General features: G+C 44.0%; 2 protein-coding genes across 4 annotated transcripts in view; one reads left to right on the top strand and one right to left on the bottom strand.

Moving 5' to 3' along the window:
• Nucleotides 1–50: 50 nt before the first annotated feature.
• Nucleotides 51–27,486, bottom strand: GORASP1 (golgi reassembly stacking protein 1). Of its 2 annotated transcripts, none has more exons than XM_069958850.1 (9): nucleotides 27,294–27,486; nucleotides 16,291–16,371; nucleotides 12,162–12,365; nucleotides 11,468–11,554; nucleotides 11,135–11,265; nucleotides 10,800–10,941; nucleotides 8,728–8,872; nucleotides 8,398–8,550; nucleotides 51–4,224 (listed from the first exon to the last, which is right to left on the bottom strand). In XM_069958850.1, exons 1-9 carry the CDS (start codon nucleotides 27,354–27,356, stop codon nucleotides 3,968–3,970), a joined length of 1,263 nt encoding a protein of 420 aa, XP_069814951.1. In that variant the 5' UTR covers nucleotides 27,357–27,486; the 3' UTR covers nucleotides 51–3,967. The 2 variants fall into 2 exon arrangements, with proteins under 2 accessions (XP_069814951.1, XP_069814952.1); XM_069958851.1 differs by having other exon boundaries at nucleotides 27,418–27,485.
• Nucleotides 27,202–27,765, top strand: part of TTC21A (tetratricopeptide repeat domain 21A) — a 34,101-nt gene continuing 33,537 nt past the window's right edge. Inside the window, exon 1 of one of the 2 annotated variants that reach the window (XM_069958848.1) lies at nucleotides 27,202–27,765. In XM_069958848.1, the coding sequence (XP_069814949.1) occupies nucleotides 27,739–27,765 (27 nt within the window). In that variant the 5' untranslated portion in view covers nucleotides 27,202–27,738. The other variant, XM_069958847.1, reaches the window with a different exon arrangement.

Below are 27,765 nucleotides of genomic sequence, written 5' to 3'. Positions count from 1 at the left end.
GAGTTACAATTGCACAATGTACATGCAATGAAGACAAAGACACTGTGAAGTCCATTTTTTTTTTTTATTTCAGACGAGCTTTCCATTAAAGTTTACAAAGCCCAAATCATGGGAATATTCCCATTACAAGAGGAAGCACTGGCATTTCTTCTTCAGGATATTATACTCACTATAAAAACCATCTTTTTCTTCAGTAATCTTATTATACACATGGTACATAATGCAGCAGTCCATAAAAATAGAGGCTAGCAGCAAGAAAACTGGCACCAAAGTTTCTGAATTCCCATCGTCCATACCTTTCCACTATAAAAATAGTTAGATGAGGAATCTGATATTGAAGATTACTTATAGCCATTACATGAAAATAGGAATATTCATAAAAACACCACCCATAGGCCTCAATGGAGGAAAGTCACTTATGTAAGTTTTCAAGAATGACTACATATAGCAGATGGTATTCTGCCACCCCATCCTGAACTTCGCAGCTCTAAAAAATACCTCAAATAGAAAAAAAACCATCAACAATGTTAGCTTGATCAGGCCACATCAGCAACTATGATAAATCCGGAGCATTTTACACTATCTAATCTAAGTTTGTCTTACTCTTAAAGCTGCTGAAAATACAAAAAAAAAGTTGGCGAAACCTGCAAAATGCGGGAGGCCTGTCCAAGTGTCTGATGTGTATGGGGGCAGATAAAACTGGTGGAGAGAGGAGGATCAGACCTGTTGAATTTCAACTACCCCATCCCTTTGTTCTTGAAGAGATAAGCCGCTATTGGAGTAGACAGCAGTAGGCAGTAGATTACTCTCCTCTAGAGATTAGTGAATCTTAAGCACGCTTGGGTCCATCTGGACCTGAGCGTGCTGTATTTGATTACCGGTGGCTGCCTGGAAAACATGGATACAGCCATAAGCATGCAACTTCTGCAGCCACCGATCGGACTCGAGCATCTCTACTCTCTTTTTATTTAGAACACATGAACACTCGGCTGAGCCGATCATTCAAAGATTATAATACCCATCATACCTTTTTTAGCAGTGTCCTTGTTTTGCCAAAAAACATTGTTTTATGGGCTGTGCAAGTGACAAGGAGGAGTGGTCTGCTGTACCGCTGCAATGCCTCTGTGCGCCTAATCTCTGCCCTCCTGCAGCTTGATAGACAGGCAGGGCTCTGCTTACAGCACTGAGCCCTGATACAATGGGAATGGCACATTTGTGGGATTATAGCAAGGTTTGTAAGCAAAGCCCTGTCTATCAAGTTGTAATAGGGCATGGATTGCAGCATAACAGACCCTAGACCACACCTCCTTGACCCTTGCACAACCCCAAAAAACATCTTTAGACATGCTTTTATTGTAATCCTTGTAACTGTGGCGGCGGTTTCACTACCAAAGTTAAAGGGTGATTTGCTTTAAGACATTATTACTAAATCAGGCCAATCTTTCTTGTAAGGTCGCCCCTAAACAATATATCTGCCCTGAATGAAACTACTGGCTAAAAATGTAAAACAGGGCCAAACTATGATTTGTTGCTAAATTTCTCCAAGAAAATAATTACATTGACTGAGATAGTCAGCAACTTCAGGATTAGAAAAACACAGCTACTTTCTTCCAAAACAGCGCCACCATGTGCTCAGGTTGTGTGTGGTATTACAACTCTATTCACTGCAATAGAACAGACCAGCAATACTATACACAAACTGAGGACAAAAATGACACTGTTTCTGGAAGAAAGCAGCTGTATTCTTCTAATAAACCCTTTAATGTGCATGGGCACCTTTAGCCTTCCATCTAGGTGTTTTACAGATAGAGAAAGCTTTGACCTGAGCTTAGCTAGAAGACGGGGGATGATGGTCGATCACCTGGGAAAAATAGTAGATTTATTATTTCTCAACATTGATTAAAACAGAGAAAATATATATATTTTTTTTTTAGCATATTTTTATAAATTTAGTGTCCCTTTAAATAAATGTACCACATATACCATAGGTCACAGCTAGCACAGTACATATGATTAGAAAGACATTGCCAGGCATAAAAAAAATGAGTGCTCCAAAAATCTATTCCCGCAACATTACTGTAATGAATATTTGAACATACACACAAGGCGTTAATGTCACTACATACCACCAGCCTGCATGACCTAGGATACCATTATACCATGTACCAACACCATTATTGGTTTTCAATGGATAAAAAAGTAACTAAAAACACAACCATAAACCCATTCTACCTAAACAATGATACATTTAGTGTAATAAACCAACGCTAGAAACCATGAAATATCTACGGAACCTATACGACCATCTGAAAGTCCTACAGTCCTGGGTAGAGGCACTTTATCTCTTTGTGCTATTAATACTATTACAAGGTCTCTAGAGTTTCATTGTAAAAGTTTCTATGCGCTTTCTATTATTTAAAAAAAAAAAGTCTTGTCTTAAATATATTACAATTATTAACACACCGTTATATTATAAAACCCAGATGATTTATTGATTAAAAGGGATGTCCCATCTGCAACACTGATGCCCTGTCTACAGTGTAGGGGATACGTGTATGATGGCTAGGGGTTCCATGGGATCGCCAGAGAATGGGGGTCTGAGGTCCGAATGGATAGGTGGTCACACGTGTGCACTCCATTCATTGTACTGTCTCTGGAATAAAATGACCATGCTTTTCTGTGCCTGGATAACCCATTAAAGTATAACAAAAGAATCAAAATGAACATATTATCTCCCATAAAGCATAAGACTGTAATTTCTATTCAAATCACAGGTTACAGACACTCATATACATCTGACCAATATTTGTAGCCACAGGAAATACTCATGCCGTCTATTCTAGGAACCGTAATCTTGTGCTCTTACCATCTGATATATGACGGTGATGTGTACCCAGCCATGAGGGTTTAGCTTCTGGTCCTGCAGGTATACGCTGGATGACTGATATGACAGCATTGCCGACCCCTGGAACAGTATTTACATTCTTCTGCTCCAACGATGAAGCAGATGAACAGAAACAAACCAATGCAGGTGAGAACATACCCTTAAAGGGGTACTCCAGCAAACTTTTTTTCTTATTTCAAATCAACTGGTGTCAGAAAGTTATATAGATTTGTAAATTATTATAGATTTGTATTATTATTTAAAAATCTCAAGTCTTCCAGTACTTATTGGCTACTGTATGTCCTGCAGGTAGTGGTCTGGCACAGTGCTCTCTGCTGCCACCTCTGTCCGTGTCAGGAACTGTAGCAAATCCTCATAGTAAACATTTACTTATCTGGACACGGAAAGAGATGGCAGCAGAAAGCACATGTCAGACTGGAAAGTTTATACCACTTTCTGCAGGACAAACAGCAGCTGATAAGTACCGGAAGACTTAAGCTTTAAGCAGAAGTAAATTACACATTTTTATAACTTTCTCACACCAGCTAATTTGAAATAAAACATTTTCCCCTTGAATGCCATGCCAAGGTGCCACTAGTGCAAAATATTATCTGCAGCTACAACAGGAACCAAACCTGGCTATGGGTTGTGGGATTCTAGAATCTCTCAAATATCAGATATTTTTACTCTGTTATTCCTTACCCTCTAAATCAGCAGCCTCCATCCTATGACATTGATATGCAACTACTACTTCCAGCATGCACTGACAGTCAGTAGTAGCTTTACATCAGCCGTATAACCACAGGTTGGATGCCATGCCCTAAAGGAACCGTCCAGTTGTGCAAACTTTGGCAACATAATGTTGTGTGACATTAAACATACAGTCCGTGAGGCTTACAAATATTCCAGGGCTCCACAAAACATATATTTAGGTAAAATGTTACTCCATATCATTTGCATAAAAAGCTTGTAGCTTTGCTTAAAATTAAAAAAATAATAATAATAAAAACTTGAACCATTTTTGGTTAGCTGACGTGCATTTTGCATCTCTTTGATCGGCGAGACCAAATCGTCTTTTACGTCCTACTCTTCCATTTCGTCAGCCGGTTCGGTGGAAGAATCCTCCGTGATTTCCTTGTCATTTACTGTGGAGACGTCAGCACTGTCCACCTCAGCCAGGGACTCGCTGGCCGGAGTGACTTCTGGCGTGTTGCTCACCAGATCCTCAAAGGAGATCAAAGAGTTCTGTTCAGCAAGTGCGTGATCCAGGACAGCGTGTGACACCGGGATGTCGAGGGGTGGGATGTCAAGGGGTGGTCCTTCTGACAGCTGGACTTGTTCTGGTAGAAGGTAAATAGATAGGATGTCAGCCCCCGGGAATCATGGAGACTACAATACTAAACAGATATAGCTCTACATTCATACTCCATGCAGAGACAAAGCTCCCACCCTTTGTTCTAGGTTGTTGGGGGTTTCAGCACATGGACAACAACAGATATTGGGGGAGATTTATCAAACATGGCGTAAAGTGAAACTGGCTCAGTTGCCCCTAGCAACCAATCAGATTCCACAGAGTCTGTGAGGAAAAAAGTGGAATCTGATTGGTTGCTAGGGGCAACTGAGCCAGTTTCACTTTACACCATGTTTGATAAATCTCCCCCATTGTGATCAGTGGAGTCTGGGTGCTAAGACCTCCTATTGCTATAACAAAGGGTGGGAGCTTTCCCTGTTCTGTGAGTGCACGGATGCCGAGACAATCTCTATGTATTCCTACTGTCATGGGGTCTGTATTATTTATATAGAAAACTGAGCAGAAATGAAGGGACAAAGGGCTCAGCAGATCAATGCTGTTCCTTCATTCTAGTGATTGGTTAGGGTCTCAGCAGCCAGGCCTCGATCAATCACAACTTTTGACATGTCACTTGTATGAAAGTTCAAGTACACTTTAAAGGGGTGTTCTAGAATTTAATGGTGGGTGTCCATCCTCTAGTAACCATGTTACCAGAATTAAAAGGTTGTGGAGCTCACAGCACACACACACACACCGAATTTTGCTGTGAAATCCGCTGCGGGTCCCTAGCCTGCCATTTTCAATTAGAATACATTCTCGCAGCGGGATTGACATCACGCTGCAAGGAGCATACTGTACCTGTTCAACCCCGCCTGCTGCCCCGCCCAGTCATTGATTGGATGCCAGGAGCCGTAAAGCAAGCTGGAGCAGGTAATGTATGCTCCGGCGGTGGGGGGGGGTTAACATGGCTGTCACTTACATACTCGCAGAGGGATGTCAATCTCGCTGCGAGTATGTATTTTCATTGAAAATGGCAGGCAAGGGATCCGCAGCAGATTTTGCTGCGAATTCGCAGCATGTTATCCGCTGCGGATGCGGTGTGTGTGAATCTACCGTTTGGGCCCTATTACACCAACAGATTATCTGACAGATTTTTTTAAGCCAAAACCAGGAATGGATTTGAAAAGAGGAGAAATCTCAGTCTTTCCTTTATTACCTGTTCTCAGTTTATAGTCCATTCCTGGCTTTGGCTCAAAAAAAATCTGTCAGATAATCTGTTGGTGTAATAGGGCCCTAAGGGTGATATCAGGCTGAGATATTCAATTCCCAATCTTGCACAGTAAACAGCATGAGTGCAAAAAAACAAAATCCAAAGTCCAAATTAGCAGATTTTTGGTTACATCACATCCGTGTTTTTTTTTTAAATAAAAAAGTACTCAAAAAGTGACATATATACAAACATGGTACTAATCAAAACTACTAATCACAGCGCAAAAAATGACCCTTACAGGCCAAAAGCTAAAACCGTTGTAGGAGTCAGAATAGGGTAATTTTAAGTTCATTTATTTTATTTTTAAAGTTTTTTTTAATTTTTTTAGGCAGTACAAAAAAAAAAAAAAGGTCCATAAATTGTATCACTGTAAGGGTACTATTACACTGGCCGATGAAGGCCTGATAATAATAACTGTAAACAAGCGCCAATCTGCTAGATCAGCGCTCGTTTACTGGGCCTATTACACTGCCCGATTATCATTTAACAAGGGCTGCAGGGACATCGTTACCGATGTCCTTGAAGCCCTTGCTTTTACTTTATACATTACCTGTCCAGGCTGCAGGGCTCCTCTTGCAGTCTTCTCCACGGGTTCCGCGTGCTTCAGCTTTAAAGCGGCCTGTCTCAGCTGAGACAGGCCGCTCTGAAGCTGAAGCGAGCGGGACCCGGAAAGAAGAAGACTGCAAGAGGAGCCCTGCAGCCTGGATAGGTAATGTAAATCATCAGTCGCCGGCCGCGCACCGCTATTACACGTAGCGATGCGTGGTCGGTGCCCGGCAATTATAGGTTCAAACCTATATCAACGATCATCTGATGATCGTTGTCTTTATTACACGGAGCGATAATCGACCGATTATCGTTCCGTGTAATAGTACCCTAATAGTACAGACCTGAAAAATATAAATAACAGATTTATTACGCGGTTAAAACAGTCTGGGGTGTGTTTTTTTTTAAATTGAAGCAGCAAAAAGACGAGAAGGCGATCACTCACCATACAAGTGCTGGATTTATTGTTTCATCACCATAATAGGTTACAGGCAGTCATGCTTTGTGCGTCCCACTAAGGCTACGATCGTTTCGCGTTTGCACGCTTCCACTGGCCTCGTAGTACGTAATGACGTGGGCAAGTCATGGTTATATACCTTGCGTACCTTACAGATATGAACATGGCGGTATGTTTAAAGTGACAGTACCAAATAACCATAACCTATTATGGTGATGAAACAATAAATCCAGCACTTGTATGGTGAGTGATCGCCTTCTCGTCTTTTTGCTGCTCTAATTGAATTGTACTCGGGCAGAGCACCACCTTAGTGCTGTATAGTGAGCAACACATCCTGGATTATCCGGGCCGTACCGCATTCACCCAACACCCGCTGGAGATACGGGGAGGCAGTGCCTAGCCTATTACTTTTCTTGCACGTACCATTGTGTTTTTTTTAATCCTATAATAAGTATGAAATTAGTATTGTGGTAGCTTCACACACACCGTACCGCAGCAGATTTGATCTAAAGAACTGGACACAGCAATAAATCTGCTGCAGATCCTGTACGTGTGAATACACCCTTGAGGAATAAAATAAAAAAAGTTAGTATTGGTATCTAACTGAATATTCTGGTATCGTGATATCCCTAATCCTCTTCCTGGATCAGGCTGGGAAGCTGATCGAGCTGCAACTGCTCCATTCTATACATTTACAAGCACTTAAGCACAGCCACTCCAGGTGAGTGTAATTCCAATTGTTACAGTGTGTGTGTGGTGCATCTTATTTTTCACTGGGTATCTCTCTATTGGTTCGCTGTGCTTCCATCTGTGCTCTGATGCAAACATATTAAGGCTGCTACTTGGCAATAGATGCAGGAGGGAGCGTGTGATCTCGGTCTCCTGCTGAACACCGGGAAGGGAACCAGCAGGGAGGATGCAATATTTCTGCCAGACATTTTCATTTCCTTTGTGAAGACTAGACAAAAGTTCTCCATAGCAATGAATGAAAAGCTGGTGGGGTGACACACAAGAGCTGGGAATTTAACCTAAAACCATTGCAACCTAGTTATAAGTAGTATGGGGTGGTCTTGCAGTGTATATGAGGGCAGCTTACTGTTACATCTATAGATTTAGGGAGGTTGGCCAAGAACAGGGGGCCTGCTGAGACTACTTGGAAAAGGTGTATGGACAGCTATGTCTACTGGGGATATGGGAGGCCTCCCCTCATGGCCAGGCAAGTGCATGGGACAAAATCTTTAGGCTGCACTAATGTACGGTACTAAGCAAGCGGCACCGAGCTCCCCCCTACAGCACTATAGCATGTGGTTTTATGATATTCACACAGCAAAATATGTAATTACAGTAAAACAGCATAAACCCCATGTATTTACCGTGACATGTTTGAGCATATCTGGCTATAGTGTGTGACTGCTGGTTCCTAGACCTTGCTACGATCTGTCCAGGCCTGTCCTCACTATTCTATCTAGTCTCTATGCAGCTGAACTATGGTAAGCCATTAGAACATAAAAATTACCTATCCACACAGCTAGCTGATGGGTGGTGGTCCGTCCAACCATTGCGAATCCCACTGATCTTGAGTGCAGACATCCCTCATCCTCCAGTGAATGGAGTGGCAAGGCATAGGCTTGGCCACTGCTCCATTCACTGTCTATGGCATTCTGAGCATAGTACAGCGCTAGCAGTAGCAGAAGTACCATACCAAGTAAATGGAGCTATGGGTCAAGAATATACACTGCTGCTCTATTCACCTAGGGAACAAAGAACCTCCCTTCTCATGATCGGCCAGGGTCCCAGTGGTCACACCTACACCCATCAACCTATAGTGTAGATAGGTGAGTACTTTATATTTAGGCATAGCTGTGATGCAGTCAGAAGGAGAAGACAAAAAAAGAGGGGGCAAGCTCCCCATGAATCTGCCCTGTCAGCTAGTCACATATTGCACATACCAATATAGGCATTCAGCTCCTCGGCTGTCAGGATCTTGTCTGTGCCAGTGGGAAGATCCGGCGTAACATTCAGGACAGGCGGTGATTCCACATCCAGCAGTTTGGTAAGATCTGGAATCTCAGGCGCCAAAATGTTAGAACTGTCTGGAAATCCTAATGAAGAAAACAAGTTGTCGATTTAACTAGAAAGCAGGCCAGGAGAAACCCTTGAGATCCTGGGACTGTGGTCAAGTAAGACGAAGAGAATCCCTTCTAAGATGGTGTTACAATGTCATTGCTTCTCCAATGACAATGGAACTCTCCACAATAACAATGAATCCATTTTCTTACCTGGATTTACCACCCTCTGTACAGGCGGGGGAAGAACCAGTGCAGCTTCTCCAGGATGAACAGGAGCATTTAGTGTCTGCATCTCTGCCATATGGACAGGGTCCGCAGCCTGGTCTGTGTGGGTGTCTGGGGCCAAAAGAGGAGCCTGAAACAGAATATAAACGAGATATAACATTAGGAATATGCACAGCAAGCAAGGGGTTACACTAAGCACTGAACTGCTGATGGTGATGACAAGAGGGAGGGGGGATTGTGTATTGGAGGAGTGGGGCAGCGTAAGGCACCTTGACCCCTATCTGATGGGTTTGTCCACCTATAAAGGTGCACCGGTCTCAAGTGTTGGATACAATTCAAACAATCACTGGTCTTGGTTTATTGAATGAGCCTCCATTGTACTTTTATCTCTTCTCCCAGCTAAACTAAAGGACATAAAAAAAAAGACTTAACTTCTATTCTCCTATTGGCAGCACTGACCGTTATACCATGGAAATGGAAATCGACCATCACTCCCAAGGTTATGGATTGGCTCCAAGAAGTCCTTCATATATTCACCATGGAAGAATGTGTGGCAGAAACTAGGCCTAATCCAAAAACTCTCCATTCCCACTGGTATAGCTGGACAAATCTTTCTATGCTCTCCTGCACTTCATACGCTACATTCAACAGGTTCTGTCTCTTTTCATTAACATTATGGACCCTCTATAAGAAAAGGTAGTCAGGCTCACAGATTGCAGGTATTGCAGACCCAGGATCTCCCCCCCATCCTGCATAGATAAGCCATCCCCACTAACTGTGTTTAGTTCTGGTCTCTCTATTACTAGAATAAATAAACAAAGTGGAGGGACTGTGGTGAAAATGCTATAATACGTATTATAGCATTTTCACCACAGTCCCTCCACTTTGTTTATTTATTCTTAAAAAGCCTAGGACTGTGGGAACTCTCTACCTAAGTTTAATTATTAGGTTCCCCGACCCAACTGCTAATCTCTATTACTAGAGACAGATTTCCCATAACAACAGGCAGTGTGCAGCAGTCTGAAAGGAAGAAACCTAGAGGCCAAGACTTAAGAGCTGTCTTTCTGGGTAAGGGGACATTTTTGTTAGGAATCACATTGGCTGTTAAACGGAAGGACATTGTTTGAACTGACAATATCCATAAAAATATAGAATTGTAGGAAATGATGGATTATTATAGATGTTGAGATGGTGGGGTAACCTAATGTTCCCTTGGTAATTTAAGTGTGGCAGTGTCTTTTATAGACAATGCTTCATGCTCATAATAAAGCTATTCTCCACATAAATGCCTGTCCGTATTGAACAATCCCGGACTGTAAGGAAGCTACCTCAATGATCAGCTAATCCTAGTTGGTTCTGCTGCTGATACTTCAAAGGAGTGAGAACCTTGTGGCAGGTGTTCATTTTTCCTGCAGCACTCCCACAGGTGAAATGAAGCATTACAGTTTTTATTAAAATCAATGACTATTCATATCCTCTAGAAAGAGACAAAGGGACAGACAGAAAAATGCTATTTGTAGCCACTCTCAGTTCTGGTTAATTAAAGAGAGAGTGCCTGACAGTCCCCTCCATGGTACACAGCTACTTCTCATTCTCTCTTTCTTTTTCAGGGGAAAGCAACAGAACCGGGTTATTTACCAGCAGTGCATACATAGGTACTTCCTTTCCCTTATTTGTCTGGTACATCACAGCACAGCACTGTGCCATGGCATAGTTCTAGGGGAGCTGCACTGGATTGTATTGGGGGATAATTTATTGTAAAATACAATAGAGGGTATATGGGGAGAAGGAATTACTGATGCACTGGTGTTGCAAGGTGCTATGTGAGCACAACAAAAAAAAACAGCAGCAACATGGCAAGCAAGGGGTTACACTAAGCACTGAACTGCTGCTGATGAAGACCAAAGGGAAGGGGGGGTTATATTAAGGAGGCAGCACTAAAGATTCCAAACAAAGTTTTTAATAAGTTATAATCCTAATATTAGAACTAGTACAAAAGTAAAAAAAAAAAAAATGGGATCATGTATAACATTTCATTTACACAATATGCATCATACCTCACTATAGCCATTGGTTGGAGGTAAAGCCGGTTCCTGAGGTGGTAAAGGCGAAGGGGGCTTTATCTCATAATTTTTGGTTGGGGTAACAGGCTGGGAGGGAATGCGATGTAAGTATCCATATCCAATACCGCATCCCAAGCTGGAAGGACAAAAAAGCACAGCGACAGACATCATGAACATTTACATTGAACAAGCAGCCTGCAGACAATGCTCCATACACATAAGTCCATATTTACGACCAGCGATTAAATCACATGATCCAAAAGTATCACACGTACGTAGACGCTATTCAAGGCGTTATATTGATGCGCACTGTATATGCTTTTATATACCTTCCTTCACCACCCCACGCTCCATTAGGGGTTACATACACCTCTCGGCACGAATCTGTCTCTGTGTTATAGACCAAGAGCTTCAATGGTTTCCCTTCGTGGGACTCTATCAAAGCATAGAAATCTTCTGACTAGAAGATAAAAGGAAGAAAGATTCGGTGTGAGTATGTAGATGGAAAATGAAGGAGATCATGGGATGGAGAGTGGCCATATAATAGTGTACACACTGATCAGCAAAAACTGCATAAGAAACTGGACACAATAAATAACTTCAGTTGATCTAGATAGGCATGACTGACACATTCACATTATTCAATCACTATGTATATATACCTCTTGCAAAATCTGATCCGATCCCACAATATAATCCGTATGAGCCTGTAGACCAGCCAGTGCTGCAGGTGAATTTGGTTCAACATCCTAAAGAGTTTAAAAAAAATCATCAAAATCTTGACATTTCTGCAACAGTATAAACATATGTGCACTAAGAATGTTCTCTCCTCAGCTACTCTAGTGTGTCCTATGAGATGCAATCTGATACCACCTACTCTCCTGTGTGTAAGAGCTGATAGAGAGACACATCACAAGGACACACGCTAATGCTGTAGCTCTTATAAGACTGTACAGTGGGAGTAAGGGGCAGAAGTGCTATGTCACTGATAAATCACTTGCTGCACTTGGAAAATGCAGTGATGAGACTCCGCCACCTTTGTCTCTGCAAAACCATCATTGGAAATGTAGGAGGCATTGGGAAAACCATATCAGAGGGGGAAAAAAAGGGTGGAGTGCTTCTTGAAAGTCGGTTTCCAAATAAGACCTACTTTCCCCTATCTCCAGATCAGCCCCCGGCTCCTTCGACTGATAGAGCCACGGGTCACGAAACCGAACTAAGGCGTTATTCAAACTAAAGGATCGGGAGATCGCTGGGGGGCATGGAGGTCAGCCCCCTGCGATCTCTTACCTGTCCCCTATTATGTGGATAGTGGACAAGTAGGTTTTAATCAGAAAGTATTGATGTATTACATACCAGCACATGCCACACATGTTCATTAGCTCCTTGGAAGCTGCAGAATCGGACACTGGCCCCCAGAAGTCCCTGGCCTCCCCACATGTTGCTGGGGGTCACCTCCACCTCTCGCACTTTCATCGTCTTGGTGTTGTACACCTCCAGCTTCACAGGTTTCTCCATGTTGGCCTTCAGGAGATCTTTGAACATGCTGTTCTCTTTGTTCTGAAAAAAAAATGGAAACGCTCATTTACAGAATGACGCAGATATTTCCTGTCTGGCCATCAGAGCGGCGAGAAAATCATATACCATAACTTAAAGGGGCATCCTGTTTTCAGCAGATAAATATATTTTAGTGCCTACCCTTTCATTCTACTTAGACAAACAGGGCACTACTGTTGTGTAGAGTAGTGGTCTGGAACTGGAACAACCAGGAACTCCCATCAACCTCCTATTTCTCTCATTCGGTGCAGTGGTGAGTGGTTTGACCTTGTTCTCCGTTTGGCCACGCCTACTGGGTTTAGGGGGGCCCTTGGGGTTGCATCCAGAGGGGTTGCAGGCCCATTCCGTGGCCTCCCTTGCGTTCACTTTGGGGGGTTGGCGGTCGCTGACCAACACAGTGTTGATTTTAGGATCAGCCATAGGTGTGAGGTGCAGTAGCTCCTTTCTCTCCATGTCTGTATTTTACTTTTCTCCCTTTTCTGAGTGGCTAGCACTCCTCCTGGTAAGACCTATGTGACTCCAATTATCAGGAAGCACCTATACACACATGGTAAGTACCTCCTATTTCTCCCATTCTACCTCCGGTGCAGTGGTGAGTGGTTTGACCTTGTTCACACTTGTGTTGCTTGGTGGCAGCTTTCTCCACCGGTGGCGTCTACTGGATTTGGGGGGGCCCTTGGGGTTTGGTCCTGTGACATTGGGGTTGCAGAGCCATTCCGTGGCCTCCCTTCCCTGCTTGTGTTCGCTTGCGGGGTTGGCGGTCGCTGACCGACACAGTGTGGAGTTAAAGGGGTAGTCCACCCAAAAAAAAATTCTTTCAAATCAACTGGTGCTATAAAGTGCCAGAGATTTGTAATTCACTTCTATTAAAAAATCTTAAGTCTTCCAGTACTTATCAGCTGCTGTGTGTCCAGCAGGAAGTGGTGTTTTCTTTCCAGTCTGACACAGTGCTCTCTGCTGCCACCTCTGTCCATGTCAGGAACTGTCCAGAGCAGTAGCAAATCCCCATAGAAAACCTCTCCTGCTCTCTAGACTGGAAATAATACAACTTCCTGTTGGGCATACAGCAGCTGATAAGTACTGGAAGGCTTGAGATTTTTTAATAGAAGTAAATTACAAATCTCTGGCACTTCATGGCAGCAGTTGATTTGAAAGAAAAAATTTTTTGGTGGACTACCCCTTTAATATAGGGACTCATGTGCACGTTAATATAGGGACCTGCACGTGGTACATGAGGCAATATGGTTTAATCAGATTATATACCAACATCCTGGCGTTGGTTCTTAAATGTAGCCAATAGGCATTAGTGTCAGCCATAGGTGTGAGGTGCAGCAGCTCCTTTCTCTCCATGTCCATATATGACAACTCCCATCAAGCTTAGGGAATTGTGGCTTCTCCAACGGCGACAGGTTGGAGACCCCAATCTGAGAATTTACTATACTCAGCTGCACCCATGATCCGGGTAGAGCTGTGATCATGATGCAAGAGGACACAGCTACACCATAAATGTTATGTCTTCACACTGATGGAAGATAAAGAGGAAACTTTTCCTAGGATATCAAAAAGCCTCTTGTTCCCCCTCTTGTTTATATCCATAATAACAGCTCCAGAAATATGTGCACACAAGCCGCGGTCAGTGCCAAGTTGTTCAGTGCGCTGCTGCCAAATCCTCATCGGCGTGCTCTGTGCCAGCCGTGTGTGCCCAACAATTAGTCTCTTGGGCGGATTATAGGTACGTGAAATCACAGAGAATTAGTGTCATTAAAGCATAGTGGTTATTATGTATATCAGTCAGGACACCCTGGTGCCGATACCTACTGTGCAGCTTGCTGGTTTACACAGAAAATCAGGAAATACTGGTAATAATAATATTAATAATAATAAATATATAAATATAATCACAAATTTGCAATATAATGCAGCATGTGGCCGTATTATGGCTAAGCAGTGACAAAGACCATATGGGATCCCTTCCTAGATTAGAAAAACCTTTACTAAACCTTGAAAACCCTAGGCAGTAGAATTTGATGTTATTTACCCCTACCCATTAAACATACTTTTTTGCTGCTATAGTCTATATACACTATGCACGTTCACGTTCACACTCAGTATGACACCAGCCGTTCTGTGACCAGGCCGTGTCACAGAACGGCCGGATGAAGTTAATTTCTATTGAATTGGGATGAGAGCGCATCCCAATTCACCATTGCACACAATTGAAAGTGCGGCCGGAGCTGCACTCTCCATTGTGTGCACATGTCAGTTTTTGCTACGGCTGCTAGGGATCCTGGCCTGGAGCGTATACTATGTATACAAGCCGGCCGGGATCCCATTAATTTTCAACGCAATGTATCTTTTGAATTCATCACAGCCGTTGTTGCAGATTGCAACAACGGTTATGATTAATACAAAAGATAGGTTGTGTGAATGTGGCGCACCTGACTATAAGAGGCACCCCTGGTTTAGACGACTATAAACAGGGGGGGGGGGGGGAATTGTGCTAATTAAACTTTCTTGGTGGTGAAAGGGGCAGTGAAGGAGTCAAACTTTCTCTAAATGACACATCCACTTTAACACTCTCCATGACATTACATTATACCCACACATACACAGCTCTGCTGCACTCACAATACACACTCAGCTCTGCTACATAAATATACCCACACAGTGCTACTATATCAATATACAGACAAACACACCTCTGCTACATTACCATACACAAACAGCTCTGCTAGCTACATACATATATACATACATACATACATACACACACACTGAGCTCTGATACATAAATATACCCAGACACACACAGTGCTACTACATCAATATACACTCACCTCTGCTACATCACTATACACAAAAAGCTCTGCTACATATATACAGACACAAACAAACAAATTTAATTACAGACTGTCCCTACCTACAGTATCTGTACACTCCTCACAGTCATGTGACTAATCACATGACTGTGACATGACAGAAGGTCCTGCAGGTCCTTCAGCACCTGTTCTTGGTACGTTGCTATGGGGCTTTTACATCTAAGAATCTGGATGTAATTAACATCACCTTCAGAGTCATCTCCTGCCTAGCACTGATTTCACTGATCAGTGGCCGGTATAGGAAGGGAGAGGACTGTACGGGTATTGGTCGCTGCACAGTTCACCCAGGAGTCAGGCACAATACTAAATCAGTGCTTTGTCTGAACATCAGGGAAGCAGTCAGGTCGGTCTTACACTGACAGGCCACCGGGTTTCTGGCCTATAAGACGCAGGCACTTTTTAGCAAGATATATTTTTACTAAAAAGTGCTTCTAAGGGTTTGTCCACACATACAGACTCGCAGCGTAAATCTCGCTGCGAGTCTGTCAGGTCCCGGCAGTTCCCTGTCACTACATACTCGCAGCGGTCTGAACGACCACTGCGTGTATGTAATTCTGCCGGCCCCTTAACCCCTTCGGCTCCCGCCCCGCTGTGTCTGTATATACGTTACCTGTCCTCGCTGCACGGGGTCCCAGCGTCCTGCTCTCCCGCCCGGCCAATCAGGGTGTTGCCCAGCTGCAGCCACTGATTAGCTGGGCGGGAGAGCATGACAGTGTAGTGACAGGGAACTGCCAGGACCTGACAGACTCGCAGCGAGATTTACACTGCGAGCCTGTACGTGTGGACAGATCCTTATAAAACAAAAAAATACAGTATATAGTGGAATTATTGTGGATTCTTGCTGCAGACTCCATAATAGATGTATATTTCTATGATGCAGACATATACCAAGGGGTTCCTTACGTACACAGCTGGCATATGTTGGCACAACATAAGTGATATTCTCTAAACGAATACAACCACAGCGGAGAGGACAGTGATACGTACATATTCATACCTTATCCATTAATAAAAGATATATTAAAGTATCAGTAAGGAGAATCACCTACCAGCCGGGAATGTCCAATTGCAATAATAAAATCGAAGAATGGCTCAAGCCCCGCCTTTTGTGCAGGAGAATTCTCTTGTACCTAGAAAAAAAAAAGATAATTCAAAATTTGCAACATATAGTAAAACAAATATTTTGCTACTTTCTTCCCAAAACAGCACCAACCCCTACCCCTAGGTTGTGTGTGGTATTTCAGTTCAGCTCCATTCACTTTAACAGAACTAAGCTTCAAATGCACACACAAACCCAGGATAGGAGAGCTGCTGTTTCTGGAAGAACGCGGCCATATTTTTCTAGGCCTGGATAACTCCTAGGAGATGTTTTGTCTAATAAAATTGTAATTCTGCAGCCTGTTAGCCCAGCACCACTCACAATAAGCCAGAGCTGCTTCATATTAAGGCCCCATGTGATACTTAATCAGTTATTATCTAAGGATCCTCTAAGCTTAGACAGCCCTGCAGTACCCGACATGAGCAGTGGTGTCGCTCCTTTCAGTTATTAAAAGGGTTGTCCGTTATTTAAAAAAAAAAAAAAAATTGTAAGCATCTCTAACCAGCCCCTACAGAGTACATCTCCCTGTCATACACACAGATACATATATACATTTATTAGGATATTTAGGGACAGTGAGGTGTGACGGCAGCATGCTGCTTTGTGTTGAATGATACTGCAGGTGCTGCCACTTGCAGGGAAATTAGATGTTATGTAACTACTTCGAGAAACTGGCAGAAGTGCAGGGGGAGGGGAGTAGGCAGGGTGGGAGGGCTGTGATGACCAACCAGGAAGTAAAATCAGGAAATACAAAACTAAGACATAAAACCAATGGATTTTTATTTTTAGTTGTTCCAGAACTAGGTCAGACACGTAAGGCTTCTGCAGCATGTTTATTTTACCCCTTTAAATAGGGTGTGTTTCTCAGACTACTGACCTGTTCAGTGCCATAGTACGACACCCTGAGCCTTCTACAGGCCCATACCCTACCTCCATACGCCTCTGATTTTATACACTGTGTATGAATCATTGTGATGGTAGTGATAATTGTTATGTGCGTAGAGCAGATAGTGAGGGTGTGGTACCATCCCAGCAGATATACTGGCAGGGCTGAGAGCACTGCACTCACCCGGCAGACATACAGGAAGGAGTTACAGCCACACAACACAGCTATAGACTTATCTCATATAAACACACACAGAACATTAAAAATAGTCCGGGAGCGGGACCAGAGAGCGGAGACATCTGTGTCCTCAACAGCAGGTGCTAGATAGCAGACGGCTACTGAGGGTTCGTAGTAAACAAGGTCACACATTACTAGGAGCTGCCGGACCTGCCAAGACTTCCAGAACTGCCATCATCTGCAGAATGGGCAGTAAATGCGTCAGGACTTTATTTAATGCAGAATCTATGTATAATATTTTTTAAAGGGGCTTCCCAATCTCTTTTTATTAATGGCCTACTCTCATGATAGGCCTCCAATATCACATTGCTGGGGTCTGAATCCAGCTGTTCATGTAAGTGCTGCAGCCTCTTTGCTTCCCACTAGACACAGCTCCATACACTCACTAGTGGCTGTACCGGGTACTGCAGCTCGTCTAATTCATTTTAATGGGATGAGCTGCAATACCAAGTACAGCCACTACTAAATGTATGGCGCTGTGTCTGGTAGGAAGTAAAGGGGCTGCAGCCCTTTCCCTAAGAGCAGCAGTCTGTGCAGTCAGCTGATCAGTGGGGGTTTCAGGAGTAAGAATAGGTGATGAATAAAGATGCCCTGGAAAATCCCTTAAAGTGTACCATTCATTTCGTTGGCGCAGCAGCATACATTGTCAATCCTTGCTACTATTTGCTGTCGTGACTCCAGAAGTCGATCCCATGTATAAAAGGTATGTCAAACGCTATCTGTGGGTAGAGGAGAACACTCTCCAGACTCACTATAGCACAGAGACAACTCCACAAACCAAGATTTGCATACAAGCCATGTAGTTTACCTATCCTCCCAGTGGATCCCTAACTGTCCCATCACGTCGGCCTGACATGTCTTCTTTTATTGCTCTGTAAAAAGGTACAAAATCCATGTAATAAAACTAAGAGACAAGTCTCCAAATATGGCGGCTGTATGCCGTACCCTTCTCGGTTATGACTAAATATATCTATAAACTGAGCAGTAAAAGCATGAAGGGAGATGTAAATGTATGAGATATCACCAGGTAACTTGGGTGCATGACATTTATTGCAGCATCATTTTTTTTTTTTTATGTATAATCCTTTTTTTTTTCTGCACACTTTGATCCAGAGATGAATGTCAATCACAGTTTGGAGATGGGGTAAATGGGACACTACATCTCCTAGGAGTCCTGTCCATGTAATGCCTTATTTCCCCTGTGGCGGCGCTGCAGGAGAATCAAGCACTTGTTTATCATTTATATGCTGTGATCCTCTGGGATCGGGTTATTTTTTGACTATTCTTCAACAAAAAAGAATTGTCAATGGGATCCAGGCCAGAAATGTGTCCCAGCTGCTAGTGACCTGGTATAATACCTGCCAGTAACTTATCTGTCCACAATGTGTGCTGCAATATTTGATTTACAAGGAACAAATGCTTTCCTATGTTCATCATACAGAGATTACCCAGTATGTAAGAACGGGAAACCCTTTTATTCCCATCATTGCTAAAGCCCTTTTTTGCCTTAGATCTGGTTTAGAAGCTTGGATCCAGTAAAGTGTGTCTGTTTTTTTTTTTAAGATTTTTTAAAAATCTACAAGGTTTTGTTACATTAACCCTTCAGAGTGGGGACACGGTGACTTAAGTGTTCTCTCGCTGCTGTTATTGAGCTCCTAAAAGAGCCCCCTACATAGTGCACAGCTATTCTCTCCATTTCATGGGGTGGAATCAGAGGCGGACTATTTGCCAGTAGTACACACAGAGAGACTTCCTTACATTACTTGTCTGACCAGTTACAACATAGTGGGCGATTTATAGTACACTACTACAGACGGCACATGTGGGAAAAAGGAGTCAATGATGCACTATGCTATGTGAGCGGAAATGAAGAAGCCAGCAGCAGCACAGAAATTAAAGGGTTACACTGCACACTACCGCCACTGCCAAGACCCGAGGGAAGATTTGATATATCTTCTATTCACAGAGAGCACAGACAGGTTCACAGCTTACATGTACACAGCCCAAACTCCCTCCCTCACATAGCACTAGCTAAGCCACACCCCCACTCCTGTATTCTGTCCTGGTCTCTCTGTTACTGCAGAAGGACTGATAACTATAGGTGATTATTCAAGTAGTGATCAGTGACTATTTACTAGCGATTAGATTATTGAGAGAATTGTGTATGACTGTACTAATACTAATTCCTTCAGCAAACAGTTAGGGTAGGTTCACATCTAAGTTCATACTCCGCACAATCAATAAAAGTTTGAAACCTGCAGGAGCATCTCTTCTCTCCGAAATACAAACTGTGGCTCTCCGGCTACAAAAACCACTAGGGCACCATAACCACTTCTTCCTTCATGTTCTAGCTATTAAAGGGGGTCTTAGCACTAAGATCATGACTGACCAAAACTTTTGGCAGGTCTCTAATTGCTGCCTATTCTCCATAACAATACAACTGACCTACTCCTGACACCAAGGCTCCTTATAAACACCAACAGACATTGAGCTTTATTATGTGATAAGTCCGTAATGATGGTGTACCCACAACATGGCACGACCAACTAGGTGAGCCGAGTGTGTTATCTACTGGTCTGGATGTGCTTACACTATAGTGCAACTCCGTGCGTGTAACTACTTTATTTGCTCAGTGTGTAGCCGTGCTAACTGGTACTATTTACAGACACATACTTTATACTTTATTACACTCCCCTACATATATTATTTCTTAAGCTGATATTAAAACACCAAGGCGATGTATAATATAATATATCAGACTATTGATCTGCCAGGTCAAAAAGAGTTAAAATACTGTACATCCCAGCGCTGTGTGTAACCTTTCACAGACTCATTTACAAGGGAGGAGACACAATTTTACTTGTTTGTCAAGAGCCACGCCAGCAGCGAGACGTGTCACGCCCAACACTCTAACCCGACGTCCCTGACTGGAAAACTCGTGTTATAACTCTATGGTCTGTCTGATGCCAGGCATTGGCTGGAAACACACACAGTTTTAAAGCAGCTTCTTGAGAAGAAGAATAACGTCCTTCCTTTATATTTCCTGTTCCTCTTGCATCTTCTCCTGGATAAGACTCTGCACCAGCCTTGGTGGACTTTGGGTTTCAGACGACATCCATAGGTTACATATGTAGACTATATCCGGGATAGTTAGATTAGGATGAAAGAAAGCCCAGTGTATATCCAAGATAAAAGCTTGGAGGAAATGTAGCTGCCTATAGGTGGCGTTAGAGAGAGAGAGTTTTGCTCCTTCTGGAATTTACATGTGATTTCCCAGGGTGCATTGGCTGTGAGTCTGGATTCTCTGTAAGGACAAACAGTACCTTCCAAAAGCAAAGGGTATGAGCAAAGGGGGGTTCTATGCCCTGTATCTGCAAACAGAAATCAATGAGCACAACACTCGGCCGTTCACTGAGCTAGATAGGACGGTCATGTGATAGATGAAGCTGATCCTGCTAGACTGGTCCTCGACAGACAATTGAAGGAGGATCTGCTCAGGACCCACCCTGGTGCTATGGAGGAAGGAGAGGCTGAAGGCTCTAGTCTGATCACACAGTGAATACAGAATTACACATTTCTATAGGTCCCAAAAAACCTATATGAATCAGTGATAAAATAATATTGCACCCAGACAGAGGTGTCAGATTGCTGCAGAAGTTGTCATGTAGTTATATCTCAGGTAGATATGTAATAATGACGTGAATAATGATCACAGAGGGAGTAAAAAGGCTTCCCATGTTGTCCTTTTAAAAAGGTTCTCAAAGGCTTCTTTTGGGCAGTGTACAGACTTTGGGAGGGGACTCATCACTGGGCTGAGAGAAGAAGCAGGATGGTCGTATTGATGAATTGTCCGCCATCTTGGCCGTTCTGACCAAGCTGTTAGGAGGGGTTGGCTGACAAGAACGAGCAGCTCACCGTTCCCTTGTCCAGCATCAGGGCACAGGTTGCACCTTCATTACATCTATGTGTCTGCCATGTCCAAGTGCTCACCAGAGAGAAATCCTGTCACTGACAGCCAGCCACCGACTTGGTTTAAAGTGATGTCACGAATGAAAAATCTGGACTGGAACTGTATATCTATAGCGACAAATTCCTGCCTTTACTGAGGAGCGACACACTGCCCCCTGTTGGTGTGATGATGTGGAGTGACATCCTGCCCCCTGCCGGTGTGATGATGTGCAATGACACACTGCCCCCTACTGGTGTGACGATCGAGCCATCACATATAACAGATTGTTACCCCTAAAAGTGATATGAGGGACTAACCGATCGGTGATATATACAGGACATCCTGCAGCCATGTGTGTTGTCTCTCACTCCTTCTAACTGGTATTTTCCAGCAGGATTATTAGACCTTACTCCCTCGTTCCATGCCCAGTCCATATATAAGGATGGTGTGCAACTGATCAGGTTATCGAGCTCCTGGCATGTATCATTATGGTATTGGGAGCTCCGAAAAGGTTTTCATCTTTACAATACTATACAGCAAGGGTTTCCTAGCAAGGTCTCTGCCATACAACAATACTTCCTTAGCCGGCCTATTATACAGATTGATCACCAGTGACCATTATGGGACAAGCTGGGATGCCAGATTCAGTAATCTACCAGTGTGCAGGAGCTACAGGCTCAGTTACGACGCATGTGCTGCAGAATGCCATAAGGAACCTGTATCCTCCATGTCCCACCATATCTGATGATGTATACAGGCTAGGAGCGCCCTACAGGGTGCTAGAGCCTCTGCACAATTTTCTCCAATAAACTTGCAGCCCTTGCTTAAACTATATACTTTACCTATCCACGCTCCAGGGCTGCTCCTGCGGTCCGCTTCTCCCCAGGTCCTACACCCTCTAGCTGACAGGTCGCTCAGCCAATCACAGGCTGCGGCGGACCCGACCTGTGATTGGCTGAGCGGCCTGTCAGCGGACAGGCTGTTCTGAAGCTAGAGAGCGTAGGACCTGGGGAGAAGGGGACCGCAGGAGCAGCCCTGGAGCGTGAATAGGTAATGTATATCGTCAGCCGCTGGCCGCGCACCGCTATTACACGTAGCGGTGCGCGGTCGGCGCCCAACAATTATAGGTTCTAACCTATATCAACAATCAGCCGATGACAACGATCATCGGCTGATCGTTGTATTTATTACACAGAGCGATAATCTGATTCGGCCGATTATCGTTCCGTGTAATAGTACCCTACTGGTGTGTTTACACAGACAGATTTATCTGACAGATCTTTGAAGCCAAAGCCAGGAACAGACTATAAACAGGGAACAGGTCATAAAGGAAAGACTGCGATCTATCCTCTTTTCAAATCCATTTCTGGCTTTGGCTTCAAAGATCTGTCAGATAAATCTCTCTGTGTAAACGCATCTCAAGGATCCATTTACACAGAAAGATTATCTGACAGATTATCTGCCAAAGATTTGAAGCCAAAGACAGAAACAGACTATAAACAGAGATCAAGTCATAATGGAAAGCCTGAGATTTGTCCTCTTTTCAAATCCACTTCTGGCTTTGGCTTCAAATCTTTGGCAGATTGTGTGAACACTGATGGTGTAATCTCCTTCATCATCACGGTTACATTATTTTAAACAACTCCTTCGCGTGCGTTATTTCCTGGTAATTTGAGGACATTATATAAATCCATCCCTTTAAACGTATTCAGTGGGCCGCAGACCAAGTCATTCAGGCCACTAAGCGCATGAGCCGGGGAGCTCTCTCTAAGCAGTCAGGCATGCAGACATAATGCAGGAGAAGCGGCACGTCCAGACACGACTGGATGTGATGGAGCTCACAATTCTCTGGAGCCATGCGGGAACACTTTTATAGCCAGTCCCTGATAGATCTGGATCAGCAGAATGCTGAGTTATAGAAGTGGAGCACTTATATAAGCCCCGATCTGCAAGCTGCTCCTCACCCCCTCCTCCGTCTCCTCCAGGCGGCCATCTGCAGTGGGTGTTGTGGGAGGGGGTGACGGATTAATCGCAGCCTGCCTACTACTGAAACTTATTAGGGAGACGCTGTATAAGCAATAGCAGCTTAGGAGGGATGATAGGGTGGGAGAATGAGTACAAACAATCCCTATAAGTATTAGGGTCGATAATGTACCAGCATTATATTACTGAGCAGCCGCATATTGGGAAATATAGTGAAAAATCATTGCCAATCAGGGTTAGGAGTCCAGTGGGCGGGCCTTATCAGTGGCCGACAGCTATACAGGGAATGCTGATGCTTTTACCGTAGCTTGTATCATTGTGGAGCTCTAGTCTGCTTAGATACACTGTATTACTTTAAAGCGGTACTCCGACAAAAAACTTTCTTTAAAATCAACTGGTTTCAGAAAGTTATATAGATCTGTAATGTAAAAATCTTCAGTCTTCCAATACTTAGCAGCTGTTGTATGTCCTGCAGGAAGTTGTTTATTTTTCCTAGTCTGACACAGTGCTCTCTGCTGCCACCTCTGTCTGTGACAGGAACTCATGCTCAGGACAGTTCCTGACATGGACAGAGGGGGCAGCAGAGAGCAATGTGTCAGACTGGAAAGAATACACCACTTCCTGCAGGACATACAGCAGCTGATAAGTACTGGAAGACTGGAGATCCTTACATTACAGATCTATATAACTTTCTGAAACCAGTTGATCTAAAAGAAAAAGATTTTCACCGGAGTACCCCTTTAATTCCAGAAATCACAGGAATGTCTTTAAAACAGGCTGTTCCTTCTTAGCCATAGAGGACATCATATTTTTAACATACTTGAGTTTCACTTGTCTCCATTCGGCGTCAAAAATATACAAGTCACTTAATCCGGCAGCCGCCAATCCTCAAGTAATTTCAATCATGTGAACGCTGTCACATCAAATCCAACGCAACTCAATAGTTCCCACAGGCTGACATCTTACCCGTCCAGGGGGGTAGAGCTAGAGATGACTATTTGGTGCAGGCACCAGAGGTAGAACATACTGAGCTTCAGATCAGCTCTGTTCCTGTGGGAGCGGGTTTCCTCTGGTCAATGTCCTGTGCACCCCGGCCATATTACAGCTCAGAGCCACAGAATCCTATTGTACATCCATATACAGCTGCATATAGAATCCAGAACCCAGAATCCATGCCCCATCACATGTACCTGGAGTGCCCCCATCCCGGGGAGTATTCCAAAGATTATAACCAGTTGGTAATAAGGGTCCATTTACACAGAAAGATTATCTGCCAAAGATTTGAAGCCAAAGCCAGAAACAGACTATAAACAGATCAGGTCATAAAGGAAAGCCTGAGATTTTTCGTCTTCTCAAATCCTTTCCTGGCTTTGGCTTCAAATCTCTTGCAGATAATCTTTCTGTGTAAATGGACCCTAATGCTGCGTTTACACGGAACGATTACCGTTCGAGTTTTCGAGCCAACGATCGCATTTCAGCGATAATCGTTCCACGTAAACACAGCGCACGATCAAGCGACGAGCGAGAAATCGTTCATTTTGATCTTTCAACATGTTCTCAAATTGTCGTTGGTCGTTCGCTAAAAATTCGCAGATCGCTTCGTGTAAACAGTCTTTCACAGATTCACCCTATGTGAGAGATGGGCTTAAGCAATCTTAAAACGATCGCAATAACGATTTTTGTAACAAATTTTCTAACGATAAGTCAAAACGCTGATCGTTATAAAAACAAAATTGTTGCTTCAAAATCGTTAAACGATCGATTGGGCGAATTATCGCTCCGTGTAAACGCAGCATAAGTAACTGATAAATGATAGGTAATAGGTATCTGATTTATGATTGGTAATAAGTATCTGATTGATGAAGATCTGACTTCTCGGACCGCCATCAATCTCCAATGAATGGAGCTGCACTGCGCATGGCCAGAAGCCATCACATCTTGCTGACAGGTGCGGAGAACTCAGCAGAACATGCGGCAGCTTCATTCTTCCATAGTATCCCAGGCAGCAAGGCATGAGGCTTATGGCCACAAGGGAGCAGGTGATTTACTCGTGACTTCAGTGCTCGTAAACAACATTTTCTGGAATTTTATAGTCATAATGGGGGAGATTTATCAAACATGGCGTTAAGTGAGACAGGCTCAGTTGCCCCTAGCAACCAATCAGATTCCACCTTTCATTTTCCAAAGAGCCTGTGAGGAATTAAAGGTGGAATTGGATTGGTTGCTAGGGGCAACTGAGCCAGTTTCACTTTACACCATGTTTGATAAATCTCCCCCTATATAGTAGGAAACATGATCTTATGATTACTTATGTATTGCTAGGCCTAGAAATCTTCTCTAAGAAGGTTATGACAGGTCCTATTTTACGGAACAGACTGCGGATCCGTGAAAAAACAAAAACAAAAAAATGGCACGTGTGATTTTGCTGCGATATGCTCCGTTATGTGTGAACCCACCCTAAAACTTCACTGCAATTGGCTATAAAATTGTCTGTGATCATAGACAACCTCTTGGGGATAAGCCTAACCCTAAAATTTAGCGCCTCGGTGACATTGGAGCCAACTGCAGTGGAGTTTTAGGGCGGGTTCACACAGAAGGAAATCACAGCAAAATCCGCTGCGATTCTCGTAATGTCAGTTTAAATAGGATTACATACTCGCAGCAGAATTTTCACTGATTGGCCGGGCAGGAGAGCAGTACGCCGGGACCCCGTGCAGCGAGGACAGGTAATGTATTGTATACAGAGCGGGAGCCCGGCGGCAGCTGAAGGGGTTAAGGGGCCGGCAGAATTACATACTCGCTGCAGTCGTTCAGACCACTGCGTGTATGTAGTGAAATTGATCTGTCAGGACCTGACAGACTCGTAGCGTAATTTACTCTGTGAGTCGCTAGGTGTGAAGGCACCCTAAGGGGGACTGTGCTTACATATTTGCAGAGGTGGGCCGACTCACCCCCAGTGGGAGGAAACCCCCGACCCTCTAGGATGCGTCTCTATTACAGTAAATGGAGCCGTATCATAGAGGAGCAGGGGTTTCCACCTACTGGGGGAGGGTCTGTCCGCCTCCAGTGCTTCAGCCCGGGCCTGATGGTACATTCACTTTAACCTGGGTCGGCCCGGTGACTACCAGTCTCCCTGCATCCTGACGTCCTGCTCAGCCAATTAGTGTGCTGTCCCAATAATAGGTTTATTGAGCTTAAAGGGATTCTCTGAACTTACAAAAAAAAAAAATGTACCTTGGTATGGCATAAAATACAGTATATACTCATCTCCTGATCTGCTGGCGCTCCAGCACCACCACCAGTCTCTGTTTGGAGAGTAGTTGTACAAGTGAGGGCTCCTGCCAAGCGCTATAGAGCGATCCCCTCTAAGGTCAGTAATTTACACCTCTACACCCATGGCAGAAGGCTGTAAGTGCATGCTGGGAGTTGTAGTTGTGCAACTGCTGGAGAACAATGCGGAACCTTCAGTCCTCCAGCTGTTGCAAAACTACAACTCCCATCATGCCTGGACAGCCTTCGGCTGTCCAGGCATGATGGGAATTGTAGTTTTGCAACAGCTGGAGGGCTGAAGGTTCCCTATCCCTGATCTAAAGCAAGAAAAAGGAGCCTGTTGCCCTCTAGCTGTTGAAAAACTACAACTCCCATCATGCCTAGCTTTAGCTGTAACCGAATCCATACTGCCAGTGACACACAGGATACTATAGAGTGCTGCATGTGATGAGAGCTAAATATCTCAGAGGAAAGCACACAGCTCCTATTTATAAGGCTATAGCTAGAAGTAGGACTCCCAGCATGCCTTGTCCGCACTGACAGCTGGGAGTTGTAGTCCGACCACGTCATCTACGTCTAGCCTGTAACTTCCCGGTGCAGACAGGAGTCCCACACAGCCGGCACTCACCCCATGGACGTGGTAGCCCTCATTGCCGCCATCCGCAGCCTCCGAGCTCAGAGATAGCCCCATGTCCGGGAATGGACTGTCACAGCCGGGGACACACACAACACTACACGCTCGCCAGGCCTACCAATCCAGCGCGGCTACACGGAGCAGGGTGGAGGGAGTCTGACATCGACTGGAATGCCTGGCGGGTAGTGACGTCACCTGACAACAGAGGAAGCGACCTGGTAACCAAGGACGCGACACTGGGCGATTTCACTAGGAAACAGAGACCTATCAATGGGTTCCTCCCTCCTCCTGAGATCTAGGGGGGGATCCTGAAGAGTCTGACAAGGATCACAGCACTGGACAGCAGATCTTCTAGGAGGAAGTAGTGATCCCACTATAAGTCATATACAGCACAGGTGGGGTAGAGATCTTATACCTATAAGACAGAAGGGGGATAAGAATGGCGGATACGGATCCTGAGATGATG

The sequence above is a fragment of the Dendropsophus ebraccatus genome, chromosome 2 (genome assembly GCF_027789765.1).
Source record: "Dendropsophus ebraccatus isolate aDenEbr1 chromosome 2, aDenEbr1.pat, whole genome shotgun sequence".
NCBI classification, from domain to species: Eukaryota; Metazoa; Chordata; class Amphibia; order Anura; family Hylidae; genus Dendropsophus; species Dendropsophus ebraccatus.
This window is presented reverse-complemented; position numbering and strand designations above follow the sequence as displayed.